This window comes from Callithrix jacchus, chromosome 7 (assembly GCF_049354715.1).
Source record: "Callithrix jacchus isolate 240 chromosome 7, calJac240_pri, whole genome shotgun sequence".
Taxonomy (NCBI): domain Eukaryota; kingdom Metazoa; phylum Chordata; class Mammalia; order Primates; family Cebidae; genus Callithrix; species Callithrix jacchus.
In genome coordinates, this window is record NC_133508.1 from 27,662,864 (window position 1) to 27,684,937 (window position 22,074).

The 22,074-nt window shown below is 43.6% G+C and overlaps 2 protein-coding genes across 2 annotated transcripts in view; one reads left to right on the forward strand and one right to left on the reverse strand.

Moving 5' to 3' along the window:
• LOC103791230 (amyloid beta A4 precursor protein-binding family B member 1-interacting protein-like) overlaps window positions 1-22,074 on the reverse strand; it is a 74,132-nt gene that overhangs the window by 34,412 nt on the left and 17,646 nt on the right. Inside the window, 3 exon segments of the mRNA XM_078329644.1 lie at window positions 7,458-7,567; window positions 7,664-7,775; window positions 11,244-11,385. Coding sequence (XP_078185770.1) covers window positions 7,458-7,567; window positions 7,664-7,775; window positions 11,244-11,385 — 364 coding nt within the window.
• Window positions 1-22,074, forward strand: part of LOC144576895 (uncharacterized) — a 75,583-nt gene that overhangs the window by 34,076 nt on the left and 19,433 nt on the right. The gene's annotated exons all lie outside the window — the stretch shown is intronic.

Genomic DNA, 22,074 nt, shown 5'->3' on the forward strand with positions numbered 1-22,074 from the left:
AAGTACAATTTTTTCTTTTTTTTTTGAGACAGAACCTTGCTTTGTCACCCAGGCTGGAGTGCAGTGGCGCAGTCTTGGCTCACTGCAACCTCTGGATCCTGGTTTCAAGGGCCTCCTGCCTCAGCCTCCCAAGTAGTTGGGATTACAGGTGCGCACCACCATGCCCAGCTAACTTTTTGTATTTTTAGCAGGGATGGGAGTTTGCTATGTTGGCCAGGCTGGTCTCGAACTCCTGAACTCAACTGATCTGCCCGCCTCAGCCTCCCAAAGCGCTGTGATTACAGGCATGAACCACTGTGCCTGGCCAAGTACAATTCTTTTGATAGTTTTTATTGAAAAGGAGCTAATTTTAATATGTTTTTCCAAGACTTTTGAACTTTTACTTGTTATTTGAAAAAATGTTATATTGTGAATTAGTGTGATTATAATTTAGGATTCAGAAAACTATTTTAAATGTTTTGCTTGAAGATCACAACTAGCCATAATAACATATTCTACCTGCCAGAAATCTATGCTAAGGCCTTACAAGTATGCTTTTCATTTCATCCTCACAAGAACCTATAACATACATAGATACCATTGTTATTGCTACTTTCCAGATGAGGAAACAGAGAATTAAGTGATTTTCCTAAGGCCGGTTAGAAGCAGAACGTTGTTAAATAATTTTTATCAGCATTAAAATAATCTAAGTACAGAGCCAGGCATAATGGCATGCACTTGTAGTCCCAGCTACTCCAGAGGCTGAGGCGGGAACATCAGTTCAGCCCAGGTGTTTGAGTCCAGCCTGGGCCACACAGTGGGGCCCCATTGCTAAATAGATAGATAGATAGATACATAGATAGATAGATAGATAGATAGATAGATAGAGCTTTAAATACCATAGGGGAGAATCTAGCACATCAATGTGAATGTACTTGATACCACAAAGGGTACACTTAAAAATGGTTAAGATGATAAGTTCTTTGTTATGTATATTTTCCCACAATAACAAAAGATGTGACCCAACGTGAGTTCACCCATTCATATATGAGTGATTTCAGGGTGCCGCTAGAAAGCAAACTGTAGTTTAGGAGGGCCAGATATTTGAATCACATATGATGAACTGAAAGCATGAACAGAGAGCATAATGAAGACTCCAAGCCTGGGTGCGGTGGCTCACACCTGTAATTCCAGTACTTTGGGTGGCCAAGGTGGGCGGGTCACCTGAGGTCAGGAGTTCAAGACCAGCCTGGCCAACATGGCAAAACCCTGTCTCTACTAAAAATACAAAAATTAGCTGGGTGTGGTGGTGGGCACCTGTAATCCCAGCTACTCGGGAGGCTGAGGCAGGAAAATCGCTTAAGCCTGGGAAGCAGAGGTTGCAGTGAACCGAGATCACACCCAGCCTGGGTGATAAAGCAAGACTCCATCTCAATAAAAACAAAACAAAACAAAACAAAAAACAAACCCAAAAAACAAAAATGAAAGAAAAAAAAAAGACTAGAGCAAGTGTTTTTCATCATCCTCATCTGGGAAAGACAGAGCATCTATCACTCTCTGTAGGGAAGAGCCTGTCTAAACTGTGAAGGGCCACATTTCACCAGGGTGCCCTGAAGAGGCAGGATCTATAGCTGAACCTTTCTTTGAGAACTTTCTCTGACACACTTCTGACTTTCTCAGCTTCAGAATATTCTTCTAACTGACCATGCTACACTGTTTTTGTTTATTTGAATGAAATAGCAAAAAGCACAAAGTAAATCTGTGCCAGAGGAGGGCAGTCCTTAGAATAAGAATAATTCTTAGAATAGTAAGACTGATTGCTTTCGGATCAGAACTTCCACCTGTGGTGTGGGTGCCCACTCAATGTGGGCTGTTCTGTAGAAGTAGTCAGCAGAACGCAACCTTTAGTCATTATCTCCTGCAAATGGAAATTGGGCAAACCTGAGTCAAATAATAAAGGAACTTTAAAATGGGAAATGAGACTTTTGGTCACAGCTTGCTCTCTTCTCACAGCTTCTGAGAGTGCAAAGTTTGGGGACAGCTGGATAGGAAAGAAACAGCAAATACTTTTTAAACATCGTCTTCTTGGAATAAAGAGTGAATCAAGCAAACAGTTATCAGTCCATGAAGAAATATTTGTGTGTACCCTTTATACATGCAATACATCCCTGTTGTTTTTATTGAGGGGGGAACACGGCTTCACTCTGCTGCCCAGGCTGGAGTGCAGTGGTGTGATCACGGCTCACTGCAACCTCCGCCTCCCGGGTTCAAGCGATTCTCCTGCCTCAGCCTCCTGAGTAGCTGGGACTACAGGCATGCACAACCTCACCTGGCTAATTTTTTAGTATAATAGTGTCTCTATTTTCAGTAGAGACAGCTTTTCACCGTGTTAGCCAGGTTGGTCTTGATCTCCTGACCTTGTGATCTGCCTGCCTCAGCCTCCCAAAGACTGGAGCGTAATGAATGGCACAATCTCGGCTCACTGCAACCTCTGCCTCTCAGGTTCAAGTGATTCTCCTGTCTCAGCCTCCTGAGTAGCTGGGTTTACAGGTGCCTCTACCACGCCAGGCTAATTTTTGTATTTTTAGTAGAGATGAAGTTTCACCATGTTGGCCAGGCTGGTCTTGAACTCCTGACCTCAGGTGATCTGCCCACCTCGGCCTACCAGAGTGCTGGGATTATAGGCATGAGCCACCGCGCCCAGCCCAACAATATCCTAATCAAGTGATCCCAACATGCATAACCAGTAATGGGACAGACAGACAGCAGTGCCTCCTGGCATGAGGAGCTGAGGACAGCATCGCTCTTGTGGTATTCTTGCCAAACATTCATAACTTGGATGGAATCTTGCGAAATATCAGAAAAGCCTGACCGAGAGGCTCAGCAACGTAACTGGCCTGCATTCTTCAAAATACCGAGGTAATGAGAGACAAAGAAAGATTGTTCTAGATAACAAGAGACCATAGTCATGCCAACTAAATGCAACATGAGATCCTGGACTGGATGCTGCAACAGAAAATTGTTCTCCCTTTTGTTATAACAGTTTGAGGAAAGCTGGCAAGATCTAAATGAGACCTACAGATAGATACAAATATTGCAAAAAAAAAAAAAAAAAAAAAGAGGCTGGGTGTGGCATGTAGTGGTGTGCACCTGTAATCACAGCTACTCAGGAGGCTGAAATGGGAGAATCACTTGAACTTGGGAGGAGGAGGTTGCAGGAAGCTGAGATTGCACCACTACACTCTAGCCTGGGTGACAGGGCAAGACTGCATCTCAAAAGGATTATGCTGGAAACCATCATTCTCAGCAGACTGAAACAAGAACAGAAAACCAAACACCACATGTTCTCACTCATAAGTGGGCGTTGAACAATGAGAGCACATGGACACAGGGAGAGGAACATCACACATCAGGGCCTGTTGGGGTGCGGGAGAGCTAGGGAGGGATAGCAGTGGATGGGGGGATTGGGGAGGGATAACATTAGGAGAAATACCTAATGTAGGTGACAGGGGGATGGATGCAGCAAACCAACATGGCATGTGTATACCCATGTAACAATCCTGCACGATCCATGCAGGTACCCCAGAACTTAAGGTATAATAATAATTTTTAAAAAAGCACAGTAATTTGAAAGATACAAAGAATAAATTAACAGAGAGATTACCAAGAACAGAAAAAAAGCAGAGTGTTCTGCTAATGTGACCCACAAGATGCAATTCTGTAGTGGCACTCTGGGGCTTTGAGAATCAAGTAATAGGAAGAGAGTGCATTAATATCAGGCCACAAGAAGCACTGGAGAGACTAGAAATTCAGGAAAAAAAAAAAAAAAAAAGGAAAACAAGGCATGATTACCATACCCAGCTCTGGGTTCAAGTCTCGGCTCAGCCACTATCTGACTGAACAACACTGGACACGCCCCTGACCCCTCAGGGCTCATTCCTACCAGATTTTCTGGGGAACAAGCCACAGTTTTCATTGGTAAGCTACAAAATGTAATTTGCATGACCACATATGCAAATAAATAACTCATCTTTTGACAGTAACACGAATTCTGTTTTTTGTTTTTGTTTTTGTTTTGAGGGAGAGTCTCGCTCTGTTGCTTAGGCTGAAGTGCAGTAGAGCGATCTCAGCTCACTGCAACCTCCACCTCCTGGGTTCAAGTGATTCTCCCGGCTCAGCTTCCCAACAAGTAGCTGGGACTGCAGGCGTGCATCATCATGCCCAGCTAATTTTGGTATTTTTAGTAAAGATGGGGTTTTGCCATGTTGGTCAGGCTGGTCTCAAACTCCTGACCTCAAGTGATCCGCCTGCCTTGGCCTCCTAAAGTGCTGGGATTACAGGTGTAAGTGACTGAGCCTGGCCTAAAATGAACTCTATTTTAATATCAGTCAATCACAAAACAATCCCCCTAGACAACCCTCTCTCAGAGATTTTAATATTTTCACTAAAAATGTGGTAAAGGGAGGGGAGATGAAGAAATGGTATCCTTAGTAGAAGGCAACTTGTAAGTTTCCTTCCAATTCTCAATACATTTTGCAATTCCATTAGTTCTTCTGTAATAATTCTGCCCTTTCAATTCTCCTCCTCCCCCCTTTTTGATGTGTCTAATTTGCTTTGCATGCATTTCTTTGGAGCTCGCATGGCTTTGCATTTTAAATACCAACAGTACATAAAAATAGCCATTTTGAATCCATAACACCTCTGGAACGTTGCCACCCATAGGCACTTTAAATATAGAAACTTTTATTCGAATAGCTCACGCTATGATTTTGCTTTATTATTCTAAGAGCTCTGGAGTTTAGGAATAAATCACATGAAAAGGGGGTAGTGCTGGGATGATGCCAGCATGCCCCCTAGTGGGCAGCATGAAATATTTCATTTTTAATACAGGTCCAGCCACGTTAACATGTCCACTGTTCAGCTGCTAATCTTTGAAGAATGAGGTGCATCTCTTTATAAAAGAATACCTGTGTTCATAAGCAGAGAACAATAACCACAAGGAAACCTCTCTGTCATGATTCAGGTCCATTTCTTTGGACCCTTTGTAAGATTCCATTACTGAGTGAATTTCTGTGCTGGCTCCAATTTCGTCCTGCCCCTCTGTGCCTGCGGGATGTCTGCTTGGTGCAGACAGAGTCTCACTACCGGCTAATGCTTCTAAGGCTTTATTTTTTAAATAATATTTTTAAGTAGCGATGGGGATCTTGCTATGCTGCCCAGGTTGGTCTTGAACTCCTGGTCTCAAGCAAACCTCATGCCTCAGTCTCCCTAAATGCTGGGATTACAGGTGTGAGCCACCTCGCCTGGCCATACTAATGCTTCTAAGTTTGCAGTCTCAAATTTGTGAAATTATCAGTGAGTTTCACTTAACACATCCTCTTAAGGATAAATATTAATAAGTAATATTAAGGCACCCTAATGTGTTAAGAGGATGGATCCTGACCTTCAGGGAGATTTGGGCCATCAAGGGCATGGCAATACCTAAAGGATTACTGTAAAAGTGTTAAGAGCACCCATTTAAAACAGGCTATACTCTTATTTAGCATCTCATATGTATATTTTCTTCCATCTCACTTAAAAAAGAACCATGTAATTTCTTGGAAATAAAAACATAATAGCCCTTTTAATAAAAAGACAAAAGCAGTCGAGACTGTGGCCGGTGTGTTCTACATAATTCACATTCCTTAAAGTTTCCATCAGGTCTTTTTAGGAAGAAAAGTTTGTCCTCATTTTTTTTTGGCTTGCTATTATACATTTCTCGACACTTTCAAAACAGAGACACTAACATAAGCGACTTCTTCACCTGAGAGTTCTGAGCAAAAGCTCTCTTTACCTGTTAATTATGTTAGGAGTCTATCATAACAGCAATTTAAATGTGACCTTTAGAGGTTTTCCTTATTTGTGGCTGTAATTACATGGGAATATCATTTGTTAGAGGCAGAATGCTTGTTCTCAGGTGTTGTAAGGAAAAAATAGCATTTTTCCTTTCTGCACCCTTTGTGCAGAAAGTAAAATTGCCTTGCTGAGAAAACTTTTTGTCTGAATGCTAATTTTTCCTTGTGACACCTGAGAATAAGCATTCTGTCTCTAACATCCTTTGTCCAGCTTTTATCTCTGTGTATTTGTCAGGCTTAGAGATAGGCAGATGAACAATTCTATGGAGAGAAATGTTTCTCATTCTTGGACTATCAATGAATACCAAACATTGGTCTACAAATTAAAAGTATTACTTACTCAAAGAAAAATGTATACATGTGTATGCAAAGTGGAGGGAAGGCAGGGAGAAAGCCAGGAGAAAAACAGTTATGGCTTATACTCAACTTATACTCTGAAGAAATAGGAATTGTTTATATTTCGTGTAAAAACATTAGAAGGCTTGGCCATGTGAGGTGGCTCACGCCTGTAATCCAAGCACTTTGGGAGGTCAAGGTGGGCAGATCACTTGAGGCCAGTTCGAGACCAACCCAGCCAACATAGCAAAACCCCATGCCTAAGAAAAATACAAAAATTAGTTGGATGTGATGGCGCATACCTGTGGTGCGAGCTACTCAGCAAGCTGAGGCAGGAGAATCACCTGAACCCTGGGAGGAGGAGGTTGCAGTGAGCGGAGATCACACCACTGCACTGTAGCCTAGGCCACACAGCAAGACTCTGTCTCAAAAAAAAAAAAAAAAAAAAAAAAAAAAGTAGTATATAGAATACTAGTACAATCTAAGAGATTTTTTTCCTGGGTAAACACACACACACACACACACACACACACACACACACACATATATACACACTTTTTTTTTTTTTTAAGACAGAGTCTAACTCTGTCACCAGGCTGGAGTGCAGTGGCACGATTTTGGCTCACTGCAACCTCCGCCTCCTGGGTTCAGGCAATTCTCCTGCCTCAGCCTCCTTAGTAGTTGGGACTACAGGTGCCTGCCACCATGCCCAGCTAATTTTTGTATTTTTAGTAGAGACGGGGTTTCACCATGTTGGCCAGGATGGTCTCGATCTCTTGACCTCATGACCCACCCGCGTCAGCCTCCCAAAGTGCTGGGATTACAGGTGTGAGCCACCGCACCTGGCCCTGGGTAAATATATTTAAGAACAGAGCACTTCATTTTTAAAAGGTGAAGTGTCAGAAACAGTGTGTGTGACAACAATCATTAGAGAAATTATTTATAATAAATTGTTCAAAATGATACACAGTTTGGCAATTAGATAGGGGGAGGTGTGGGAAGGCTTATTTTGATTTGGTTCTTGGGAAGAAAAGATGGAAAGTCAACACCTGCATACCAAAGGAAGATGGCAAAAATGAAAACACAGCAGAAGTCCTCCATCGTTTGGGGATGTCATTCTTTTCCTCATTAACCTCTTGGGATTTTGGGGTACTATTTTATGATTCTTCACTGAAATATTTTCTGGGAGTATTAGATCCCATAAAAGAGCATGAGGCTTTAACTTGAAGAAAGACAGAACGTACATACTGCTTTATAACTGTTGGCTATCAGGCTGGCGGTCTTCTTAAAGGGCTTTTCAAGGTAGTGTGCAAATCTTTCATTCTCATTTTCTTTTGACCCAAGCTGAAGAAATTCACCTGTAAAGAAGGAAAGGGGTCATTCAAGAGGTGGTTTTATTGCCTGGCTTAACACCAGGATTGAATAACAAAGAAGAAAAATGAGAAGCAACATACTACGCACCGAATCTTCAATAACTTGGGTTAAAATAGATATAACGGTTGTATTTCCAATTCGTGCCAGAGCTATAGATGCTGCAGAAAGAATTAAATCTCCAGCAAGAACAGCCTAGAAAAAGACAGGGGGAAAACACAATGTTCAAAAAAAGTATCAGAGCAATAGAGCCAAAGATGAAACTGACTGGAAGGGATCTTCGTGGAAGGGGGGCTCATCTTGGATGCAGGTTTTTCTTTTTTTAACCTTCCTCTTCCTCAGCAGGAGTCTAACAATCAGTTACAGATTTAGGACAGTGTTTGAACTGGACTGGCTCTCAGAGATGACTCTGTCACTTTCCAGTTTGTAATAATCGGTTACAGATTTGGAACAGTGTTTGAACTGGACTGGCTCTCGGAGATGACCATGTCCATCTCCCCAGGTGACAGCTGAAGAAATCAGCGCCTGGAAAGGGAGGGCAGCTTCCCCTCACAAGCTTCACCTGCCAGCCCCACCAAAATGCAGCTGCCTTCAGTTTTGCCACACTGGATGTCCACTCTTTCCTTGTGCCTTTCCACTTACTGGTCCTTCTGCTCAAAAAGTTCTGCCGCCTTCTTCACTGAGTGGACTTATTTGCATAATGAGCTCAGATGCCACCTCCAGGAAGTCCCTCCACCCACCCCGATTTTTCAGTCTGGTTAGATGCCTTCCTTTTGTGTGAGTACAACACCCGTGCACACCGCGACCACCACACCTTGCATACCAGTCAGGGATGCTCTCTAGTCTCTAAGCTCCCAGTGCAGTGGGAACGGTGGGGTGGAGAGGGAGCTTGGACTAGGAATAATCTCAGATAGTACTGAGCACACTCCAGAGCATGGCACGATACGTGTTATTTTCAATGAAAACTAAACCAAGGAATTTTGGCTCAAAGTGAAATGCTTTTTGTACCATATGACACTGCCCCTCATTCCTAGGCAAAAAAAAAATTTTTTTCCACTGAACACTAAATAATCAACATCTTTCCAATCTTGTTCAGATTGTGATGGACGTCTACACTGTATTAGCAACTAGTTACAAATTACTGCATAAATAGTTGAATTATATGCTAAAATCAAACGATATTTCATATTAATCTGCATATTTAAAGATACATGTTACTTTTTTTTTTTTTTTTTTTGAGACAGAGTCTTGCTCTGTCTCCCAGGCTGGAGTGCAGTGGCACAATTTCAGCTCACTGCAGCCTCTGCCCGGTTCAGGCGATCCTCCTACCTCAGCCTCTTGAGTAGCTGGGACTACAGGCATGCACAACCATGCCCAGTAATTTATATCTTTTTACTAGAGATGGGGTTTCACTATGTTGGCCAGGCTGGTCTCAAACTCCTGGCCTCAAGTGATCCAACTGCCTTGGGCTCCCAAAGTGCTATGACTACGGGCATGAGCCACCACGCCTGGCCATTAAGTGTTATATTCTATAGTAATTAGTCATAAAGGCTAGAGTTCACAGAATTTTTAACTTAACTATTTTAGATACTTATCATCTTAGTTCTTCAGTATCTAAAACATTGATGGTAAAAGTGTGTTTACCAATTCATCACCACTTTATATAATAATGTAAGATACCCTGATGTAATTATATGCTTACAAAGTCATTTTACAAATTATGATACATAGGTACACATTTACATTGCCCGGCCCTTACATCATTAGCAGCTCAGGGCTCAGGATCCATTGGCCTTTACTTTTTTCTTCTCCAGGCCGGGGGTATCCTAGACGCCAAAAGGTCCAGCATATGACACGGACTGTGGAAGGCCAGCGGTGGGAGTTAAAGGAAGGAAGTGCTAGGAAGCCCAGACCAGGCCTAATAAGGGCTCACCAAGAGGGCACTGTGTGTGTGTGTGTGTGACCCACAACTGGTAACATAGCAGTTGTGGGTCAGGGAGGAACCTGGCAGGTAGCCCTGGGCTGAGCAGATGGCTGTCAGAGCTGGAAGAGGCAGGTGAGGGTGGCACACGTGTCCTTGACCTGCTCTCAGAAAGATGCCCCCAACGGCGTAGGCAGACACACGGGGGGGGCTAGCCAAGGAGAAGACCTTCATTTGTTCTCTTGATCCTCCTCCCCCACCCAAGGCTCCAAATAAGGCTTTAGGACTGGCCCTGCCTGAAAACAGACACAGCTGATTGCAGGGATGGGTCACAGAGCTACCATGTCCTCTCCAAACCAAAATGCCATCCGCTTTTTTTGGCTAACTCTCTGAGGTATACAGTTCAGTCAACAGGACATAAACCTTTTAGTGTAAAATTTGAAATAAAAGGCATAGAAATGAAATTGCAGGACTTGATTTCAAAACAAAGTCATTTATGGTCAAATAAAATCAGCACGTGAAGATAGCGATGAACATATATAATTTTTTTTTAGTGAGGAGAATTAAATAGGAAGGAACCAGAGATACTATAAATCTGTGAGAGAGGAGGTGAGGGTGGGGCAGTTATATTTGCACAAACTTTTTTTTTTTTTGAAAAAAAAGTCTCATTCTGATGTCCAGGCTGGAATGCAGTGGTGCGATCTTAGCTCACTGCAATTTCCCTCTCTTGGATTCAAGCAATTCTCCTGCCTAAGCCTCCTGAGTAGCTGGGGTTACAGGCACATGCCATCATGCTTGGCTAGTTTTTGTGTTTTTTTTTCAGTAGAGACACGGTTTCACCCTGTTGGCCAGGCTGGTCTCGAACTCCTGGCCTCCAGTCATCTATCTACCTCAGCCTCCCAAAGCGCTGGGTTATAGACGTGAGCCACTATGCCTGGCTAAATTTTGCATTTTTAGTAGAGATGGGGTTTCACTATGTTGGCCAGGCTGGTCTTAAACTCCTGACCTCAGGTGATCCACCCGCCTTGGACTCCCACAGTGCTGAGATCACAGGCGTGAGCCACGGCGCCGGCCCACACAAACCTTTGCTTGCTCTTCAGTGGAGGCACATGTGTGGTGACGGTGACAGACGCCTGCTCTCAAAGGCCTGTGCATTTTTATTCTCATTTGTTCAACCCTATTCTCATCCTTCAACCCGGGATCTCTGCATCCTCAAACCAAACTCCCTGCTTCCCATATTCCCCATGCTAGCAATACAGAAATATGCTTTAATATGTACATATATGAACCAACCCAATTACAGAACTTCCATTTCAAAAGATAAAATTTTCATGGTAGCACAGTACCTCTCTGACATTTTCTTTTTATTTTTTTTTTGTTTTGACATTTACATGAAGCACTCAATTAAACAAATTTTAAAAAATTAAACTGAATCTGGGTAATCTAAGCCCAAAACTAAAATGTATGATTCCCTAAGAAATACACTTTTGGAGACCCATGAAAATCCCTTTCCTTATGACCAAAGGAATTCTATTAGAAATACGAAGTTTAAGTAATAGAAAAGGCCAAAGAAAAATATTTGTCTCTACATAGATAAGACACGAATACTTTTTTGAAATTTGGAAGACCACATTACATTTGAGCAAGCATATTTCACTTATTAATGAGACAAAGCTGAAAAACAACTGTGGTCCAAAAAGCATGTGATTCCCAAGAGGTTTTAAAAAACCAGAAAGACGTACCTTCTTTTCACCCCAGATCTTATCAACTGTGTGTTTTCCTCTTCGAGAACTTGCATCGTCAATAACGTCATCATGAACAAGACTAGCAGTGTGGATCATTTCTGCAATTAAGGCTATGGTGCGCTGGCTGGCTTGCACATGTCTAATTAACAGAAAGCAATGCTTTTTAACAGACGTCGCCTAGAACCTTCTCAGCAATCAGCTTGTGAAAACTGGACATCGGATCTAGGATAAAGAATGTTATTTCTCTAAGAGAAACTGCATAAAAACTCTGGCTTCATGACAGAGCCGTTTCTATCATTTGAAGAACATTTTACAAATGCATGAGAAACCCTGCCACGACATTTTATGAATTCCACATTAAAGAAGTAGAAATTATACAATTAACCCCAAAAAAGGTAAAGGTAAATGATCGAAGTCTGGCTGATCTTATTGGACTGAAGAATCATCTTTATAGCAATGTTCTTGGTCAGATGCTAAGTTTACTAGTTTATAAATTTTGGGGTGCATAGGGAAGTGAGAAGCATTTTTTTTTTTTTTTTGAGACATAGTTTTGCTCTTGTTGCCCAGGCTGGAGTGCAATGGCCTGATCTAGGCTCACTACAGCCTCCACCTCCTGGGTTCAAGAGATTCTCCTGCCACAGCCTCTCAAGTAGCTGGGATTACAGGCATGCACCACCATGCCCAGTTAATTTTGTATTTTTAGTAGAAACAGGGTTTCTCCACGTTGGTCAGGCTGATCTTGAACTCCCAACCTCAGGTGATCCGCCAGCCTCCCAAAGTGCTGGGATTGCAAGTGTGAGCCACCTTGCCCGGTGAGAAGCATTTTTTAAAAAAAGTGTTTTACAGACTTAACTGTCTCAATGTTCAAAGCTTTTAATACTGCCTTTTTTTGTTTGTTTGTTTTTTTGAGACAGGGTCTTGCTCTGTTGCCCAGGCTGGAGTGCAGTGGTACAACACTGGCTCCTTGCAACCTCTGCCTCCAAGGTTCAAGTGATTCTCCCATCTCAGCCTCCCCGAGTATCTGGGCTACTGGCACACATCATCACATCTGGTTAATTTTTGTATTTTTAGTAAAGATGGAGTTTCACCATGTGGGCCAGGCTGGTCTCGAACTGCTGACCTCAAGTGATCCACCCACCTTGGCCTCCCAAAGTGCTGGGATTACAGGCGTGAGATACCGCGCCCCATGTAATAGTGTCTTAAATTAAATATTTAGTATGACAATCTCTGTAACCAACAGAGGATGTTTGTAAAACTTTCTTCCAATCCACGTTTAACCTTCTCATTAGAAATTTAAACTTTGATTTCCCAAGTTTAGCACAAACTGTAGGGTAAGTAGGCTCAAAAAGATAGTAGTACACATAGGTGAATTTTACAGTTAAGAGGCAATGTCCCCCATTTCATTTTAATCATTATCACCACCATCATCGATGGGAATTTTAAAAAGCTAAATTTCAAGTAAATCAAACTGGGGAAATAACCATTTGGAACCCATGCCTGATTTAAACAGACCAGATGTTGCACTTATTCCAAATGCTTATTTTCAAATATCAGGTTATATCTTAGAGGGGAAAAAAAGGAGAGGGATTCTGAAATATGACTTTTTCTTTAAGAATCGAATCTGAACATCTGCACAAGGTGGTGCTCACTCCAAATCCTCAGACCCGGCAGAAAGCAATGAAAAATGAAGTATAACTATATAAAAGGTGCTGGAATTTAACTATCGACACTAAATCAGCATGAGAAAAGCTTTTCATCTAGCTTTACATATAATAAAATATGATGCCATGCTGGCTCCTCCTACCAACAGCCTTAGAACTAAACTCTAGACTCTTCCAACTGCTTTCAGGCTAGAAATCATGTCTACAGTGCTACTCATTCTTTTTTTTGTGTGTGTGAGACTGTTTTGCTCTTGTCGCCTAGGCTGGAGTGCAATGGTGCCATCTTGGCTCATTGCATCCTCCGCTTCCTGGGTTCAAGTGATTCTCCAGCCTTAGTCTCCCAAGTAGCTTGGATTACAGGTACATGCCACCACACCCAGCTAGTTTTTATATTTTTAGTAGAGATGGGGTTTCACCATGTTAGTCAGGCTGGTCTTGAACTCCTGATGTCAGGTGATCCACCTGCCTTGGCTTCCCAAACTGCTGGGATTACAAGCGTGAGCCATTGTGCCTGACGTCATTCTTTATTAACATTTCACAGTTACAACTTCTTTATTTTTGAGATGGAGTTTCCTTCTTTTTGCCCAGGCTGGAGTGCAATGGTGCGATCTCGGCTCACCACAACCTCTGCCTCCTAGGTTCAAGCAATTCTCCTGCCTCAGTCTCCTGAGTAACTGGGATTACAGGCATGCACCACCATGCCCAGCTAATTTTGTATTTTTAGTAGAGATGGGGTTTCTCCATATTGGTCAGACTGGTTTCAAGCCCCTGACCTCAGGTGATCCACCTGCCTTGGCTTCCCAAAGTGCTGGGATTACAGCATGAGCCACCTCATCCAGCCACAACTTAATATTTCCGGATCAACACAGATTCTTCTATGGGGCTGTAGCAAAACAAAAGCAATGGAAGGTAGGAACAAATCAGCATATAAAAACCACTTCAGTAGTCTGAGCACAGTTACAGGCTCTTGCCTGTAATCCCAGCGCTTTGGGAGGCAGAGACAGGCAGATCACTTGAGGTCAGGAGTTTGGGACCAGCCTGGCCTACATGGCAAAACTCTGTCTCTACTTAAAATACAAAAATTAGCCAGGCGTGGTGATGTGCATCTGTAGTCCCAGCTACTCAAGAGGCTGAGGGAGGAGAATCGCTTGAACCCAGGAGGTGAAGGTTGCAGTAAGCCGAGACTGCGTCACTGTACTACAGCCTGGGTGACAGAGACTCCATCTCCAAAAAAAAACACAAAAAACCCGAAGTCCCCAAAAACCACTTCAGTAAATGAGAAAATAGAGACTCAGATGGCTTTTAAGAGTTTGCTGTGAATCCCTCAGCAGATTCAGTTTTTCTATTAGAATACTGAAGTATTTTTCAGGTAAATGTACCAGGCCCTATCTTCTTTGAGTAGAATGCACAAGAAAAGATGTAGATTTCCACATTTTTTTTTTAATATAAAGGCGATTTTTTAGAATATTTTTGCAAGTGAATTTCAGTCTAATAAAATACACACCTCCTACTAGTTAGTAGCAGATCTTACCTTAAAACAACTGGTAAGGTCTAGCCTTTCTCATGCATTCATAAGTTAGGCACCACTTCATTATCATACATTACATCAGCAGATGGGCACCTGCTGAGAAGTTGCAATGAAACTGGCAGCGCTCACCAAGACACTAGATTTTTGTTTGTAATCTGAAGCTATTATAACAAAAATTTCTTAAAATATTTTGAAATTTCATAGACTCCTATATCTGTATCTAAACATGTCATTTTGTGCCTGGTGTGGAGGCTCATGCCTGTAATCCCAGAACTTTGGGAGGCCAAGGCTGGTGGATCACTTGAGGTCAGGAGTTCGGGACCAGCTTGGCCAACATGGGAAAACCCCGTCTCTACTAAAAACACAAAAATTAGCCAGGCATGGTAGCAGGTGCTTCTAATCCCAGCTATTCAGGAGGCTGAGTCTGGGAGGTGGAGGTTGCAGTGAGCTGAGACTCAACCACTGCACTGTAGCCTGTGGGACAGAGCAAGACTCTGTCTCCCAAAATAAATAAAATAAAAATGTCATTTCGCATGGCTACATTGTTGACTGATGAAATCAGGATGAAACTGGAACGTTATTTGGCACTGCCACACAGCCTCTACATAGAATATGCATTGTGTTTCTGATGCTCCATAATTTTACCTTATTTTGGTGCACAGGGAAGATATGTGTTTTTTACAGTTCAGCTTCAGTGTGTCAGCTTATATCTGGAAAATGCTGCCACTGCTTACCTGTAACATGAGGATGGGACAGATGACCGAAATGCACAGACTACAGAAAAACCTCACACTATCTTTAAGCTGACATCTCCAAAATGCCAAACTGAATCCTGCCTTCAAATAGTGGTCACAGTTTCCCAGGATCTGGGAGAGGTGACAGGCAAGGTAGCATGGAAAACGAGGCCCTTGGCCGTGAGAGCTGGCTGTGTCCTCTGTACTCCACACCCGCTAGAGTATGCTAAGAATCAGCATGCCTCTCAAAACTTTTCTTTCCACTATCATTACATTAACCCAAAATTATTTTGTTTGAGATGGAGTCTCGCTCTGTCACCCAGGCTAGAGTGCAGGGGTGCGATCTTGGCTCACTGTAACATCTGCCTCCCAGATTTTAGTGATTCTTCTGCCTCAGCCTCCCAAGTAGCTAGGATTATAGGAGTGTGCCACCTGTAATTAGCTGTGCTACCATGCCCAGCTAATTTTTGTATTTTTAGTAGAGACGGGGTTTTGCCATGTTGGCCAGGCTGGTCTCAAACTCCTGACCTCAAGTGATCCACATGCTTTGGCCTCTCAGAGTGCTGGGATTACAGGCATGAGCCACTGCACCTGGCCAAAAAAAATTTTTTTTTAAATAATAAAGAATTTCAGGCTGGGCATGGTGGCTCACACTTGTAATCCCAGCACTTTAGGAGGCCAAGATGAGTGGATCACCTGAGGTCAGGAGTTCTAGACCAGCCTGACAAACATGGAGAAACCCGGTCTCTACTAAAAATACAAAATTAGCCAGGCGTGATGGAACCTGCCTGTAATTCCAGCTACTTGGGAGGCTGAGGCAGGAGAATCACTTGAACTTGGGAGGGGGAGGTTGCAGAGAGCTGAGATTGCGCCACTGCACTCCAGCCTGGGTGACGAGAGTGAAACTCTAAATAGTTACAAACACACATAAAAATAGATGGAAAAATATAATGACCCTACCTGTGAATCCTTTATGAGTTTTACATATGGTTTTACAAAATATATTTTCCCTATTCATACGAATATAAAATGTGAGGTCTTAAATTGCAAGTAAACCCCCAGTGTGTAGGAAGGATCCCTATCAAAGGCACCTCCAGTCTAAGGAATGGAGAGAGTGCAGGGTTAGCCTGCGAGCTCCAGCTTCCGGGCCATCCTCCCCAGCCACGGCTCACTCACCTTCTAAACCTAAAGAGACACATCAGGCTCACAGTAAAATCTGTCTCTCTTTAGTGGGAGTTTTTTTTTTAACTGGATCATAACAGTCATCGACTTGTTAGCATTTTAATGTCAAGAGAACATAACTGATATCTAAAAGCAGCGCCTGAATATTTTCAAATTTAGCTGTGGCTATAATGGATGTCTGCCAAGTTGCATCATAAATGGTGCAGGGTTCACGCTATTGCTTATTTGCTGGCCGCTGAAACAATACCTGGATCTGCAACTTACACAGGTTGCTCTGTGCAGAGCTTTCTCCGCAGGGTGCAGGGTACTACGGACTATCGCGGCATTCAGTTCTGTCAAATTGAGCATGCGTAAGCAAAATGTAGGAGGGACCGGGCCACGATGGAATTCCAGCACTTTGGGAGACTGAGACTGGTGGATCACTTGAGGTCGGGAGTTCGAGACCAGGCTGGCCAATATGGTGAAACCCCATCTCTACAAAAAATACAAACATTAGCTGGGTATGATGGTGCGCTACTTGGGAGGCTGAGTCAGAAGAACTGCTTGAACCTGGGAGGTGGAGATTGTAATGAGCCGAGACTGCGCCACTGCACTCCACCCTGGTTAACAGACCAAGACTCAAAAAAAAAGTATAGGAGTTGATTCCTTCATTCCTTTCTAGACTGTCACCTCATCCTGCACAGAGGGTGCGGAAGAAGGTGCAGACACCAGTCACAAGCTCTGCAGCCCTCTTGCTCTCACTGAGGTTCTTATGCTTGACCTTGAACTCATGCATGAAATGATGACCATCTGCTCATCAAAATCTGCACCTTACTGGGTGTCCCTTACTGTAGACTGTACTTCAAAGATCCATTCTCATAGTGCTTACGGACATATCAAAGTGCCACCTCCTGGGTGAAAGACCAAAACATTTCCTTTGGTGGCAACCCTCTTGCCTATCCCATAAACGGCAGCAGCAGTGGCTGGCTCAGTGACTCGGAACACACAAAAACCAGGAATGGTTCTAGAGTCGTCAGTGGCCTGACTTGGGAATGACTTGAGCCAGTCGGGGCTAAATGGCTGCTTTGTTACCGTCTTTCCAGGGATAGGCTTCGGTAATCTCAGCTTTTATAGCGCTATAAAAGTTATCTTCTCCGAATATAGGATTATCACACCTGGACTCTCAACCTGTTATCCAATGTGAAAACTGTGTCTTATAATTCGACCCTCTAAACATCTAGTCCAGCTTTGAAAACTGGACTCATGTAATTCAATGCCGTTGACTATTTGCAGAATCAAGATCAGCAGATCAGTACACAGCACAGCTTGGGTCGTCTGTTATCCTGATTGCTGGTAATGCTACTCACTTCCTAGAGCTAGAAGACTTTCACACAGGAATGGATGGTGCGAAAATCCAGGTGCCAAGGATAACAGTCTCTTCAGTGAGAAACGTGCAGACACCATAACTGTGCTGCATTCAATGAGTGAAGCAATTTTATAGAAATCTATTTATCATAAAGCTCTTTTTTGAGACACAGTCTTTCTCTGTCTCGCCCAGGCTGGAGTGCTATGGTGCCATCTCAGCTCACTGCAGCCTTCATCTCCTGGGTTCAAGTGATTCTCCTGCCTCAGCCTCCTGAGTAGCTGGGATTACAGGCGTGTGTCACCACAACTGGCTAATTTTGTATTTTCAGTAGAGACGGGATTTCACCATGTTGGCCAGGCTGGTCTCGAACTCCTGACCTCAGGTGATCCACCTGCCTCAGGCTCCCAGAGTGCTGGGATTACAGGTGTGAGCCACTGTGCCCAGCCCTTCAAGCCCTTTTTTGATCTGGATTCTGTAATAAAATGATTGGGTTTTGCTGAATTCTGTTGCAAGGTAGGTTCTCCAGGAAGCAGATTCTGAGATGAAGTTTCAAGGACAGGATGTTTATTCAGGAGTGCCCTTGGGATTACTGACACCTGAGGGGGTGGGGCGGGTGGGAGAGGAAACAGGACTGGGGAGCAGGAGAAGTTGAGATGCAATCAACAGCCTGAAATGCCTTCTAGGATGAGCAGGTAGAATGGCCCTTCATCTGTCAGTCCCCGGATGTGGGCTGCCTCCAGAAAAGGCACAGCCCCAGGTGAGCGGATTCTTTGTAGCCAAGGCAATCCTTGAAGAGGCTGAGGAATGAAGGCCAACAGGTACTAATTGTACCTGATACAGTAGCTGGGCAGAGTCATGCACTGATGGGGGACCTGGGTGCATGTCTTAGAATCCAGCACAACTCTGTTTTCTGGACATGTCAAGTCTGAGTCATCTGTTGTGTGGATTTCTACTTTGTCTACCCAGATACCATTATTACCAAGACTCAGAGAGGAAACAAACATAAGGTCCTGTGCTTTCCAGAACCCTATGGCCCTTTGAAAATAAACTGTAAGCCATGGATACCTTTCCCCAGAAAAATGCAAATATACACAAAATTTTGCATACAATGTTAAGTGGTTTACAGACACCCCACAACTCCCATGAACCTCAAGTTAAGAACACCCTGTAATCTTGCAGGGAACATTGAATGAACAACTGAACGCTTAATAAAGGAAAAGATAAAAATCAGTAAGTAGTAGTTTCTCCCTCTTGCTCTGTTTCTTAAGATATCTGTTCTATTGTTTATTAAAATCCCCTCCACTATTTTTTTTTTTTTGAGACAGAGCCTCACTCTGTCACCAGGCTGGAGTGCAGTGGTGCGATCTTAGCTCTCTGCAGACTCCGCCTCCAGGGTTGAAGCGATTCTTCTGCCTCAGCCTCCTGAGTAGCTGGGACTACAGGTGTGTGCCACCATGCCCCACTAATTTTATTTCTTTTTGGTAGAGACAGGGTTTCATCGTGTTAGCCAGGAGGGTCTCAATCTCCTGACCTTGTGATCTGCCTGCCTCTGCCTCTCAGAGTGCTGGGATTACAGGCATGAACCACTGTGCCTAGCAAAAACCCCCAATTTAAATTTTTTATTATTTGAAGATGGGGTTTCACCATGTTGGACAGACTGATCTCTAACTCCTGACCTCAGGTGATCCGCCTGCCTTGGCCTCCCAAAGTGCTGAGATTACAGGTGTGAGCCATTGTGCCCGACCAAAAATCCCCAATTTAATACATACTTTGGAAGCAAAAAAAAAAAAAGTATCTGATAAACCACCTAGAAGCCATTAAACTTTGATTGTCAAAAGTTTAAAGTGGTCTTCCTCAATTACGACATCACCAACAAGCAAGTATGTCAAGTTCAAATGCAGGATCTGGGCCACTGAGGCTGGAGGGGTCTCTGGTAGCACTGAATATGGACGGTGCTGCTTCTGAATCTTTAGCTGCCATTTGTCTCTACTATCCTAAGCCTTTCTCAGCAAAAGCAAAATTACAAATGGCCCAGCTCTCCAGAAGCCCCGTCCCTTAAGTGGCATGGAAATAACATCTAGATATTTAGTCCTTTAAGTGCTTATCTAGAAGAGTCTGCAGAAAGCAAGCATTGACAGGAAGTTGGGGCTTGGAGAGCAGAATTGTTAGGGTACTGTACCACCCAAATCCACGCCACAACCGTGACCTGTCTCCATACTAGACACTGTCTCTGCGCTGTGCCTTTCCTAAGCCCTGCTCCAACCACTCACAGGGAGAACGAGGATACAGCTCAGACATCCCCTGGAAAGGGCAGCAGTGAACTGTTTAAACTAGCAATGGCTTTTGTTATATTCTCCTGTGATTTCTGCAACTAACAATTTATACAGTTTCCATGAGGCAGACTGAAGAAACTTCCAATTGGCCAGGTGCAGTGGCTTACACCTGTAATCCCAGCACTTTGGGAGGCCAAGGAGGGTGGATTATCTGAGGCTGGGAGTTTGAGACCAACCTGGCCAACACACGGTGAAACTCTATCTCTACTAAAAACACAAAATTAGCTTGGCGTGGTGGTGTGTGCCTGTAATTCCAGCTACTTGGGATGCTAAGGCAGAAGAGCTGCTTGAACACAGGAGGTGGAGGTTGCAGTGAGCTGGGATTGTACCACTGCATTCCAGCCTGAACGACAGAGAGACTCCATCTCAAATAAAAAAAAAGAAAAGGAAAAAGAAAAAACTTCTGAAGATGGCTGAATAGGAACAGCTCTGGAGTGCAGTTCCCAGGGAAAACACAGATGGTGAGTGATCACTGCATTTCCAAATGAAATTTTACTACCCACAGACCAGGAGATTCCCAGGCAGAAAAGTGCCACAAGTCTCCAGCATGGCTGTTTCAGCTGGCACAGCAGGTCTCCACACAAAAACTCACACAAATCCAGGCACTGTTTCAACTGGCAACTGGAATGCCTAGGAGACAAAGTCACCTATTCAATTGAAAAAAAGGGGGCTGAAACAGGGAGCCAGGTGATCTGGCTCGACTGGTCCCACCCCCCACAAAGATCACCAATCTGAAATGCTCTGGATTGAGAGTTTCACAGCAAGCACAGCTGAACCTGGGACAGTACAGCTCTGTGGGGGGAAGGTTGTCCACCACTACTGAGCCAGACGACCACTACTGAGGCAGTTCTAACTATACCCCTATAAACTAAACTGCAAGAAGTTCACACAGCAGCTGGGCAGAGCCCATGGCAGCTCAGCAACAACTCTGTTGTCAGACTGTGACTAGGCTACCTCCTTGCCGGGCAGGGCATCTCAGAAAAAAGGTAGCAGAATGACAGGAACTTATAAATAATGCCCTACCTTCCCAGGACAGAGCACCTGGGGAAAAAAGGGGGTTATGAGTTCCACTGCTACAGACTTCAACGTACCTGCCCAACAGCTCTGAACAGAACAATGGAGCTCACAGCTCAGTACTTGAGCTTCTGTAAGGGACAGACTGTCTCCTCAAGCAGCTCCCTGACCCCCGTATAACCAAACAGACACCTCATAAAGGAGAGCTGAGGCTGACATCTGGTGGGTATCCTTCTGCAACAAAGATGACAGAAGAAGAAACTGGTAGCAATCCTTGCTGTTCTGCAGCTGCTGCAGGTGATCCCCAGGCAAGCAGGGTCTGGAGTGGACCTCCAGCAGTCCTACAGCAGGGGGGCCTGTTAGAAGGAAAACTAAGAAACAGAAAGAAATAACTTCATCAGTAACAAAAAGGACGTCCACTCAGAGACCCCATCTGAAAGTCACTAATCACAAAGACCACAGGGAGATAAATCCACAAAGATGGTAAGAAACCAGTACAAAAAGGATAAAAATACCCAAAACCAGAGTGCCTCTCCTCCTCCAACGGATCACAACTCCTCACCAGCAAGGGAACAAGGCTGGATGGAGAATGAGTCTCATGAATTGACAGAAACAGGCTTCAGAAGGTGGGTAATAAAATTCTCTGAGCTAAAAGATCATGTTCTAACCCAATGCAAAGAAACTAAGAACCTTGAAAAAAGGTTTGACAAAATGCTAACGAGAACAAACAGCTTAGAAAGGAATATAAATGAATTGATGGAGCCAAAAAACACAACATGAGAACTTTGTGAACGATACACAAGTTTCAACAGCCGAATTGACCAAGCAGAAGAATGGGTATCAGAGACCGAAGATCAACTCAATGAAATAAAATGAGAAGGCAAGATTAGAGAAGAAAAGAGTAAAAAGAAATGAATGAAGTCTCCAAGAAATATGGGATTATGTGAAAAGACCTAAGCTACATTTGATAGGTGTGCCTGAATGTGACGGAGAGAATGAATCCAAGCTGGAAAACACTCTTCAGGATATTA